We start from the raw sequence: 11,283 nt of genomic DNA, 5'->3' as shown, positions 1-11,283 counted from the left end.
AGAGGAGATGGGAGCAACAGCGAGTCTGAAGAAAACTGGGTTAAAAAGTGTTATGAACCGGCTTTGTGCTTTCTCATGAAAAACCTTCAGCTGGATGGAGCAGCGAGGGTAAGTACCAGGGCTTTGTTAAAAAGTGTTATGAACCGGCTTTGTGCTACATGGTGCTTTCTCATGAAAAACCTTCAGCTGGATGGTGCAGCGAGGGTAAGTACCGGGGCTTTTTAAAAGCTTTTAACCCTCCCCAGACCTCGGTGTGGCCCCCACGGACCAGCAGGTTGCAGCCTTGTCATCTCTGACAGCTTTCTGCTTCCCTTTTAAAAGCTTTTAACCCTCCCCAGACCTCAGTGTGGCCTCCACGGACCAGCAGGGCTGTAACCAATGCAGGTTGCAGCCTTGCCATCTCTGACAGCTTTCTGCTTTCCTCACCAGATGAAGGTGACTGAGCTGAAGCACACGTGGACTTGGGTTTTCTTTTTTCCCCCCTCAGCTCCAAAACACAATCTGGTGGTAGCGGTGCCCGGCTGCCAGCGGCACGCAGCCCTAGGAACCCACCAGGTGAGGATGGACCCCTGCGGGGACCCAGTGGGCACCCACAGCAACCCTCCTGCCTCGGGGGCCCCTTTGGTCCTGGGGACACGAGTCCTGCCCCTGCTCCCTCTCCTCCTGGCGCTGGTACCTCTCTGTGTGAACACGCCGGCGGCGGTTGCCAAGGGATCAAATAACCCACATGAAGAAACAAAGAGCCTGCAAGGAATCCCAGACGCAACCGTCCTCCTGGGGAAAATATTCCATTATCCAGTGCCAGGGTTTGCCTTTCAGGGAAGGATAACTCAGTACAAGGTAATGCTATTCAACGCACTTCTTGGTACAATCCTGCAGAGAACGGCCGTTCGCTTTGTGTCGTTAAAAATCTCCTTCTACTACAGAAGTGCCTCAGATGTATTAGAAATAGGCAGACCTGATGGCAAAAATCTCACCATTATTCACTGCCATGTAGCAGTTACATACTAAGCAAATAAACAGAGCTCCTGCACAACATGTACTTTATCTACCTGCAGTCCAAAGAATTCAGGATTTTAAAAAATAGCCAGTAAGCGTTATCGTTACATTAAAAAAACATACAAAACAAGCCCTACGTGAAAATCAAGGCACTGTGGTTTCTCGATTATTAAACGGATGATTTGTGGCTGTTCTGAACTTTGGGTAGAAGTGGCAATTATGTGAAACTAGAGCAGTAAACCATTTCCCATCTCTAATTCTGCTTATCTGCCATCCTCTTCCGGAGCAGGTCACCTTAGCCAGCGGTGCAGATTTGCCAAAATGGCTGGACTTCAACCCCAGCACAAACACACTGCAAGGGCTGCCCATGGCGGGGGAGAGCGGCGTATACCTGCTGAACATAGCTGCCCCTGGAAGGACACATGCCCCAAAAACACCAAGAGCTGCTGGAAATTTCACCATCCACGTTCAGGATGACACCTTTTTCCTGGACACGGAGGAGAGCCTGAAGCTCATGCCAAACAGCTACCAGTAAGTACTGCTCGCTTCCAACTCCTTTTGCCTTAATCAGCGCGGAGGGGCGGAAGGGGGAAATTAAAATAGAAAAAGAGGTAGGTGCTCCCGAGCTGACACAGGGTGGCTTTTTTTCCTACCGTGGGGAATGACATCAGGGAAACAAAAACAAAACAAAAGAACCCCAAAAAAACGTTGAATGAGCTCATGTTGAATTTGAAAGCAGGAGGCTTCCTTGTGCCTGAGCAGTACACGAAGACTGCAAGCCCAGTGGCACTGGGACACTGATTCTCCAGGTGGCCACTCTACGGGTGTCACCCAGCCTCCCTGCCCCAGTTGGGAACCAGAGCTCTTCTGTCAGCAGGGAGAGAGGCAAGCTCCCAGGCAAGGCTCTGAACCGCCTCCACAGCACACTATTTCCACTAATGGTACCTTCCTAATGATGCCTAATGGACTAGGAATAGCCAAGTGAACTATTTACATAATGAGGATAGTGTCTGGAAAATGCAGACCACGCTGCTGTGTTCTACACAGGCAAGGGGATTAAAATTAGAGGCAAGGGGATTAAAATTAGCACTCCCTGAAGTTAACAGAGTGGGAAACATACGTGTATCCAGTAGGAGGAAGTTTTGGACTGAGGTAAAACTGAGTGATACACGTTCGTAAGATGATAGACTAAGTCCAAAACAGGTATCTTCATAAAAACAGGGGGACAGATAAATGACTGTGAACCAATACCATTTTGGACTTTCAATATCAGGTGTGGGAAGGAAGTCCCCATCACTTCTGCTGAAATCATTCTCTCTACTGGAGCAGAAACCCTGGGAGCACAGGAACGCCTCTACATCGTGCACACGATGGCGGAGTATCTCCACCTGGATTCCTCCCTCCTAACCCTGTTGCAATACAGAGACTCAGCACACAGAGGCTCGCAGAGCCTGACCGTACTGGCTGAAGACTCTGGGCACCTTGACTTTGGGGTGAACCATTACGTAGGTCTCTCCTGGCCCGTGAAGTGTGGAGGGTTTGCTGCGCTTCACGAATTCATCCAGGTCCTGCAGCACAACGTTGACTCGCATCACCTCTCACAGCTGCTAGGGTATGAAATTGCTGGCTGGAGAATACTTAGGAGAGGGGATTATGAAAGAAAGTCTCCAAGACGACAACGTAGGCAATTAAGGATCACACCAACACCTACATTAAAACTGACTGGAATTACCCAGAGATCAGTTGCAGGAGATGCTTCCAGGCCTTTGTCCTCTACTGTACCAAGCCACTTACTCACACAACTTGTGGTATTGCCTACTCAGAGTTTACCATCTTTCGGTGAAGAAAGTATAACAATGGCAAGTTTTAAGATGGATATTTTTCTGCATCTTGTAAGTCAAGAAAGTTTGCTCACCTTAGAAATGAACTCCACATGGGACATGCCAACTAACCCACCAGCATCTATTATGTTTGCAGACTCTAGTTTTCCAGATCTTTCACCTTCACTGACTACTAAAACACTTCTCTTCAATGAACCAGAAGTGCTGCCTACTGGAGCTTCTGGCATGTCCTTGCTGGTAGAGCAGCTGAAGCCTCATGTGCCTGAGATGGACTCATATTTTCTTTCTAGTAAATCAGAAGTATCCACATACCATTTCCTACAGGACGTCACTTCAGACACAGACCAGCTTTCCAGGCCCATGTACACTTGGGTGATAAACACTCTTCATGAATGGCCTCACAGCTCAGCAGAGGCATTTCCTTCTAAGACAGAATTCCATGTATTTTTGTCAGGAGCAATGTCAGTCTCAGAAGTGCCAGATTACAGCAAAGTTCCAGAACTTGAAATGCTTGCTAGTGCATCCCTCTCTCCAGAAACAGTCCCTTTGCTATTCCCAAAAGCCTCAGTAAGAGCCACAACTTTACCTGACTTCACCCTTCCCATCGATGACACCTTTCCCCCTGTGCTAGCAAGTGGCAGTCTGAGCCAGCTATCTGCCAGTAACTATGACCAGTTATCTAAACCATTGATGACTACCCCACTGCCCAATGGGTTCCCATTTGCCGGAGGCAAAAGCCCCGTTTCTCCTGTAACACAGAAAGAAGCACAGACCCTTCATCCCAAATTGAATTTCAGCCACGCAGCCTCAGCCTGCTTTTCTAACACGTTACATGGCACTTCCCCTAGTAAAGCTGAAGCACCTTGTGAACCAAGACTGATCACTCTGTCCCATTCTGATAGCACTCCAGCTCTTACTCTGCCAGTAGACTTCTCTAGCTTTGACATGACTGAGCTATCTAGACCAACAAATACACTTCATTCTTCTTACGGCGGCAGCATGCTCAGACCAGAGATGCAGTCTGCAAGTGTTTTATCCAGCAGCACGAAGGAATGGTATTCAGACAGAGATCTGGAAACAAGAAGGATTCTGCCAATCATCACGGAGCCTACCCTGGAGTCACACAACATCTCAGCCATCAAGCTGGATGCTGCAGAAGCACCTCTGGAGACTTTATTCAATTCCACTTCTTATGTGTCCAGCAGCATACCAGGTATGTTGAAGATTAGCCTTTCTATTCATCTTCTTTCCTGCCCCGAGAGTCCTGACAGAATAATTCAATACAGGTTCTCCTGCAAAAGCAGGACTTCACCGCAGTACAGATGTGTTAGCAGCAGCGTTCCACAACGGGAAAGTAATTTTTTTCATCCAACTTGGTCAACCCCAGCTTTGGCCACCCTAAGTAAGGAAGGGTGTGGACCTACTGAAAAAGCTCTGAAAGAATACATGGAGGGGCAGAAGCCGAGAAAACATGACAAACTGAAATTAATTTGTTAGAAGACTGAGGAAAGATGCAGATTTATGTAACAGTCTACCAAAAAGAGGAATGAAGTGCTTTCAGTATCCCCAGGGAACTGAAGTAGTACTAATGAACTTCAATTGCAGCTAAGATGATTTAAGTTAGACATTAGATAAACTTTCTCACAGCAAGGATAATAAAACATTTGAAGAGATGCTTGGGGAACATTGTGGAGGGTCTGTGAGAACAGAACAATAAATATTTATCAGAAATGACACAGAAGTAGTTGTGTATCCTGCAGAGTATGGAATTAGACCAGACACTCTTTATAGCCCTCCTCCAACTGCATCAATCTGTGACACAGGCTTAAGTACACACTAGACTATAGAGATGACATGTTTGTGGGACCAGTTGGGTAAATTTGCACATTTGAGGAGATGCTTGGGGAACATTGTGGAGGGTCTGTGAGAACAGAACAATAAATATTTATCAGAAATGACACAGAAGTAGTTGTGTATCCTGCAGAGTATGGAATTAGACCAGACACTCTTTATAGCCCTCCTCCAACTGCATCAATCTGTGACACAGGCTTAAGTACACACTAGACTATAGAGATGACATGTTTGTGGGACCAGCTGGGTAAATTTGCAGGATTATGTCTGAATGGGCTTGTATTACATCTGTAACTTAAATACTAAGTGCAGCACTCGGAGCCAAACTATTCCTTCATTGTAGAGTGACCCGATGGCTCCTATTTTTAATGCATTGACCTTGTTACCTCCCAGCACTACATCAACCCGTCTTTTGAACACCTCCAGGGATGGTGCCTCAACCACCTCCCTGGGCAGCCCATTCCAATGCCTGATAACCCTTTCAGTGAAAATATTTTTCCTAATATCCAGCCTGAACCTCCCCTGGCGCAACTTGAGGCCATTTCCTCTCGTCCTGTCGCCTGTGACTTGAGAAAAGAGACCGACCCCCACCTCTCTACACCCTCCTTTCAGGGAGTTGGAGAGAGCAATAAGGTCTCCCCTCAGCCTCCTCTTCTCCAGGCTGAACACCCCCAGCTCCCTCAGCCTCTCCTCATAAGACTTATTCTCCAGACCCCTCACCATCTTTGTCGCCCTTCTCTGGACGGGCTGAATGGGCTTGTATTACATCTGTAACTTAAATACTAAGTGCAGCACTCGGAGCCAAACTATTCCTTCATTGTAGAGTGACCCGATGGCTCCTATTTTTAATGCATTGACCTTGTTAATGCCCTTAAGAACCATCTTCTTTGTAAAACTTTACTAGACCTACGTTAAGTCTATACCCATAGTGCAAGACTGCAGTCTGAAACATTTAGGTTTGCAATCAGGTGTCCAAGAAAGCATCTGCCAAAGCCCACAGATGGACAACACAGCCCTAACATGCTCCCGTTAACACTCTTGCAAACACAGGCCATCTAGAGATGTTAAATATCTTTCTGCTCCAGCGAGAGAAGCCAACTGGGTAAAGAGTTCCCTGATTTTCTAACGGGGAGCTTGAACTCCAGCTTCCTTCCCATGCTGGCAGATGCTGGCAAAGAGTTCTCAACCGCATGCCACAGAAGCTTTTAAACTACATTCCCAGTCCTATAGCAAATTATTAACATCAGATTCCTTTTACAGAAATATAAATGATCTTTCACCTTAAACTGTAACGATTTTCCCATTTCCACAGGAGTGGCTCAGACACTACTGCCATCGCACCAGGACCCAAGCACCTTGCTGTTTCCCACATCTGGAAGGCCACAGTCTGTGGACAGCACATGGATTCTTCCTCCATTTTCTGTTTCACAAGAGCTGCAGAATATAACCCCAGGTAAAAAAGAAGTTTAATTCCGTGTTCTTAGTTCTGAACATAGCTGTCATCAACCTATTTATCCATTTTGCAAGGTTGCTCTGGTTTCCTACAGTAGGACCCGTGCAGTTCTCAAATTATTATGACCTAAAGATTCGTGTCCTTATGAATTAATCCCTCCCTATTATTTACATTGTCTAATATATAAGGAGAGGATGAGATTAGGGCATGATTTTACTCAAATCTTGCAATTTGGTCCAAAGTGTAGGAAGCACAAATAAGTAAGATCCAGAAAGTGCAGAAAGACCTCCCTGTGTCCTGCTCTTCCCCCTTACTCCCTAAGCCAGCCCACGAGCTCCACCCAACAGTCACAGAATTGAAAGCCCACGAGCTCCACCCAACAGTCACAGAAGACTTCCTTTTGAATTTGCCACAGCATTTTATCATCCTACAATTTACTTGGTGTCCACTCACGTATTCATAGGAGCTCTTCCAACTGGGCAGACGTGCAGCACTCAAAGTAATCCTGTCCCAAGCAGGGTGTCTGCCACCTCCAGAAGTGGGGGGTGATGCTGAGACAGCCACTGCTTGCCTGATTAATCTGAAATTATTCTTGATGCTGAACACAGCTCAATGGCACAAGGAAAAACCAAACATATTCTCACACAATCCCCAAACAAAACAAAAAAAAAGGTGGATTAGTGTTGAAAATAGGAGATGAAACAACAACATGGTTTAATAACTACCTCATACGCGAGTTCCATTTCAGGATCTGGTAGAGTTAAGAGTTGTTTCTTCACGAATTACAGAATCACAGAATCTTAGTGGTTGGAAGGGACCTCTGAGATCATCGAGTCCAACCACAAAAAAAAAAAAAAACACACAAAAAACCACCAAACAAATACAAAACACACCACACCAAACGTCCACCAAAACCACCGCACCCACCAACTAAACCCCACACTCAACACCTCACCATAAACCAATAATCTTGGGCACTAGAGCATGCCCTGAAGAGCCATGTCTACACGTTTCTTAAATCCCTCCAGGGATGGTGACTCCACCCCCTCCCTGGGCAGGCTGTTCCAGGGCCTGACCCCCCTCTAAGTAAAGTCATTCTTTCTAATATCTAATCTAAATCTCCCTGGCTGCAACTTCAGACCATTTCCTCTGGTCTTGTCGTTCGTCCTTTGGGAGAAGAGGCCAACCCCTGCCTCTCTACAACCTCCTCTCCGGGAGTTGTAGAGGGCAATGAGGTCTCCCCTCCGCCTCCTCTTCTCCAAACTAAACATGCCCAGTTCCCTCAGCCTCTCCCCATAGGACTTGTTCTCCAGGCCCCTCACCAGCTTGGTGGGTCTCCTCTGGACACGCTCCAGCACTTCAATGTCCTTCCAGAATTGTGTCTGTTTCCCAAGAGGACACTTCACATAGAAACATAATGGTGAGATTCTGTATTTTCTGAGGATCTCAGCTTGTGCAAGTGCACTCCCAGGGGCTCCTGCAAACTTAATTTTGGGAATAAAGGCAACCCAAGGTAATGCCTGACGACAGCCCTGCTAACGAGATACCTGCGCTAGAGTCTTCACACGGTGAAGTGTCACGGGCAGCCTGGAGTGTAACCCAGACTCAGATTTCAGTAGACCATCCAACCATACAAGGAGGGACCCTGAAGTTTATCTAAGCTTTCCAGCAACACAAAGTGCAAAAATAAATGTGTTCAAGCAAGAAGCCTGCAATAATAGGAAGGAACATCATCCTTATTCTTTGGTATTTAAAGCCTTAGAAATGAGACATAATTAACTGCCACCATGAAGGAAATGCATCACCTGAGAGGCATATTGTGACATTTCTGTGTAAAAGTTACCAGAATAAGTTGTTATGGTTTGAAAAGGCACTATACAAGACCTGACTAATACGTTAGGCTAAAAAGAACATTGTTATGCATATTTACAACTCTTTAAATAAATAAATATGTAACTTTATTTGCATAAGTATATTTAAGATGTGATCAAGGACAACACTTTACTGCACTGTTAAAAGCTTAAGTTTCAGTAGAAGTGAGGCAAGTCCAGAATTTCCCTTACCAGTTCCCAGTATCTGTTGTCATTTGCAGGTCAGAGGCTTGGGTTTGAAAAAAACAGAGTGCTTTATTGGATTTTAAATCGTTACCACTCAATGTATTTTCAGTCTAAGTCTCCCAAGGACTAGCACGTGATCACCATTTAAAAATGCTACAGAAACTCTAGATTTCCAACACGTTTTCGTCTTAATGCAATTGGGGAAAGTATTTTAAAAAAAAATCTTGAAATTGTCTTCCAAAATGATGCTGTAGCTAGGTGGCTACGCTCAGTTACCAACTTCATAGGAAAGAAAGATTTGAAATGTCTACCACAAAGGGAAATAATGTAAGAAAAGCAGTAAGGAGTTCTGCTGACCCTAAAAAAATTCATAAGGAGTACTGTTTCTCAAAAAGGAGTCTAGAGGGCAATGTAACACTTCTCTTCTGAAAAGTGGCAGATGACAAAACAAGGGGCAATAGGCACAAAACTGCATCTGAGGTAAGACCTCAGGAAAACTTTTTCACTCGGGGGTTAATGCAGCAATGGAACAAGTCACCCAGAGAGACTTGGGACACTTCATCCTCAGATGTTTTTAAGACTCAACTAGGCAAAGCCATGCTTGATCTCATTTCCTCTTGGCTACAGCTCTGCTTTGAGTGGGAGGCTGGCTGATGACCTCCAGAGGTCCCTTCTAGCCAACATGCTCCACAGTCCTACGAGGCTGCCGAGATTTCTTTGCTATCAATTAGTGTCAGATGGCTATTTTTTTTTTCCCCTCATAATTCTTTCCTTTCCTCCCTCCTCTCCAAAGGGCAAGCAAACACTTCCCCAAAGGTTGTTCATTCCATTAAATTCCTAACAGCAACTATTGGATGCCTCTTCTTTTTTCCTATACCTGCCAATACATTTTATGATGAGGAAGACGGCAACTCAACTCGGTTATCTCTACAAATCGTTCCAGCTGATGGCTCTCCATGGGGATCAGAAAGCTGGCTGCAATTTAACACCTCTCAGCAAACCATGCATGGCTATCCTCTCGAGATCGATCTCCAGTATTCACCTCAGGAGTTTGTGCTGTCTGCCACAGATTCAGGAGGACTGACTGCCCGGGAATCCTTCACCGTTGATCTTCTGAAGACCACCGACGTACCGTGCCACCTTTACACCGTCAGAACAAAAAACAGCTACTACTCTTTCCTGAGAGAGAGAAAAAGGATTAGTTTGTTTCTAGAGAAGCTCTCCCTCTATTTGAACTCCAGCAGTCCCCAAGACATCGTGGTGACCGCTCTCAAACCCGGGTCCACGGTAATCTCATGGTATAACCGTTCGCTATGTACAAGTGCCAACACATCTTCATGCTGGTGCGCTAAAGATGAAATCCAGGAAGCACTGGAGAAGTTAAGAGTGCCAGGTGGGCATGTTAGCCCACACTTTGTCCAAGCAATGTTGCCAGAATACAAAATTGAAGTAATTTTCAACATTTCATACAGCAAAGTCTGCTTTTCCAGTACAAAGCCATTCAATGGGTCTTTCAGCAGTACTGTTCCTACACTTCAAGACAAGAATGACACCCGGATTAGGAAGACCCCATCTGCCTTACTAAGCAGTCTCTGTGTCACTGTTGGGGTGGTCCTGATGCTATTGGTTTACTGGTTTTGCAAGTGTCACAGGAAGATTCCCAGACCACAGTCTGTGACATTTCAGAGGAACTCTCACTTGAGCCATGCCAACGTAGAACTGGATGTCCTGAAGCCTCACAAAGCACCTGTACAAGAGTGCAGGGCTTCACTTTCACCTCAGTTATGGATACCACCTTCGCCATCACTTATCTCCCACAAGCAGTATTCTAGGTCAATACCACTGCCTCACATCATACCATCCTTCCAGCCACCAAAATACCAACTCCCTCCCTGTTATCAAGAGGGTACGACTACCCAAAATGACCAGGGCAATATCTATTGACTTAAGATTTTTTTTTTTTAAATGATATTAAATCTACAAAAAGAGAATTTGTACTAGAATGCATTATCCTTATCACTCAGAAAAAAAAGTCACACGCAGTTAGTGATTTCATCATTTTTAAATTCAAATTAGAACACGCTTAACCTATGCCTGAGAAAGAGGCAGTAGCGAAAACAGAACCCTGGAACTAAGTACTAGACTCAAATCACAGAATCACAGAATCTTCTAGGTTGGAAGGGACCTTAAAGATCATCTTGTCCAACCGTCAACCTAACTGACAAAAATAGTCACCCACACAACAAACAAGGAGCATCATCACTAAACCAGACCTCCCAGCACTACATCAACCCGTCTTTTGAACACCTCCAGGGATGGTGCCTCAACCACCTCCCTGGGCAGCCCATTCCAATGCCTGAGAACCCTTTCAGTGAAAAAATTTTTCCTAATATCCAGCCTGAACCTCCCCTGGCGCAACTTGAGGCCATTTCCTCTCGTCCTGTCGCCTGTGACTTGAGAGAAGAGACCGACCCCCACCTCTCTACACCCTCCTTTCAGGGAGTTGGAGAGAGCAATAAGGTCTCCCCTCAGCCTCCTCTTCTCCAGGCTGAACACCCCCAGCTCCCTCAGCCTCTCCTCATAAGACTTATTCTCCAGACCCCTCACCATCTTTGTTGCCCTTCTCTGGACCCGCTCCAGCACCTCAGTGTCTTTTTTATGGTAGGGGGCCCAAAACTGGACACAGCCCTCAAGGTGAGGCCTCACCAGTGCCCAGTACAGGGGGACAATCACCTCTCGGGTGCCAAGTAAAGGAGTCTGTGGGTGAGGTGGGCAGAGTTCTGTGCCTGTACCACTCAGAACAAGAAAATGCATACCAAGCTGATGCGGGTATACACGTGTAAAAGAATTCCTAAAAACTTTTCAAATACTTTGAAATCCTTTCAAGCTTAATAGATTAACATATACAAAATTTAATCTGTAACTTAATTATGGATTAAACTACTTAATACGTAACTTCCAATTTTAATTTGTAAACTTTTAGAAGTGAGAAAATCTTCCTTGAATCTGAAAGTATAGCGGGAAATAGGACCAAAGTATCACCAGTACCACCACCACCACATAGAAAGGAAAGGAAATTCAT

General features: G+C 45.5%; 1 protein-coding gene across 1 annotated transcript; it reads left to right on the top strand.

Moving 5' to 3' along the window:
* The first annotated feature begins 561 nt into the window (after positions 1-561).
* Positions 562-10,365, top strand: LOC106896770 (dystroglycan-like). Its single transcript, XM_014956993.1, has 6 exons — positions 562-840; positions 1,289-1,530; positions 2,273-3,760; positions 3,803-4,053; positions 6,004-6,144; positions 8,995-10,365. The coding sequence occupies exons 1-6, from the start codon at positions 562-564 to the stop codon at positions 10,143-10,145; spliced, it is 3,552 nt and encodes a 1,183-aa protein (XP_014812479.1). The 3' UTR covers positions 10,146-10,365.
* Positions 10,366-11,283: the final 918 nt, after the last annotated feature.

Source organism: Calidris pugnax, unplaced genomic scaffold (genome assembly GCF_001431845.1).
Source record: "Calidris pugnax isolate Ruff unplaced genomic scaffold, ASM143184v1 scaffold189, whole genome shotgun sequence".
Lineage (NCBI taxonomy): Eukaryota > Metazoa > Chordata > Aves > Charadriiformes > Scolopacidae > Calidris > Calidris pugnax.
This window is presented reverse-complemented; position numbering and strand designations above follow the sequence as displayed.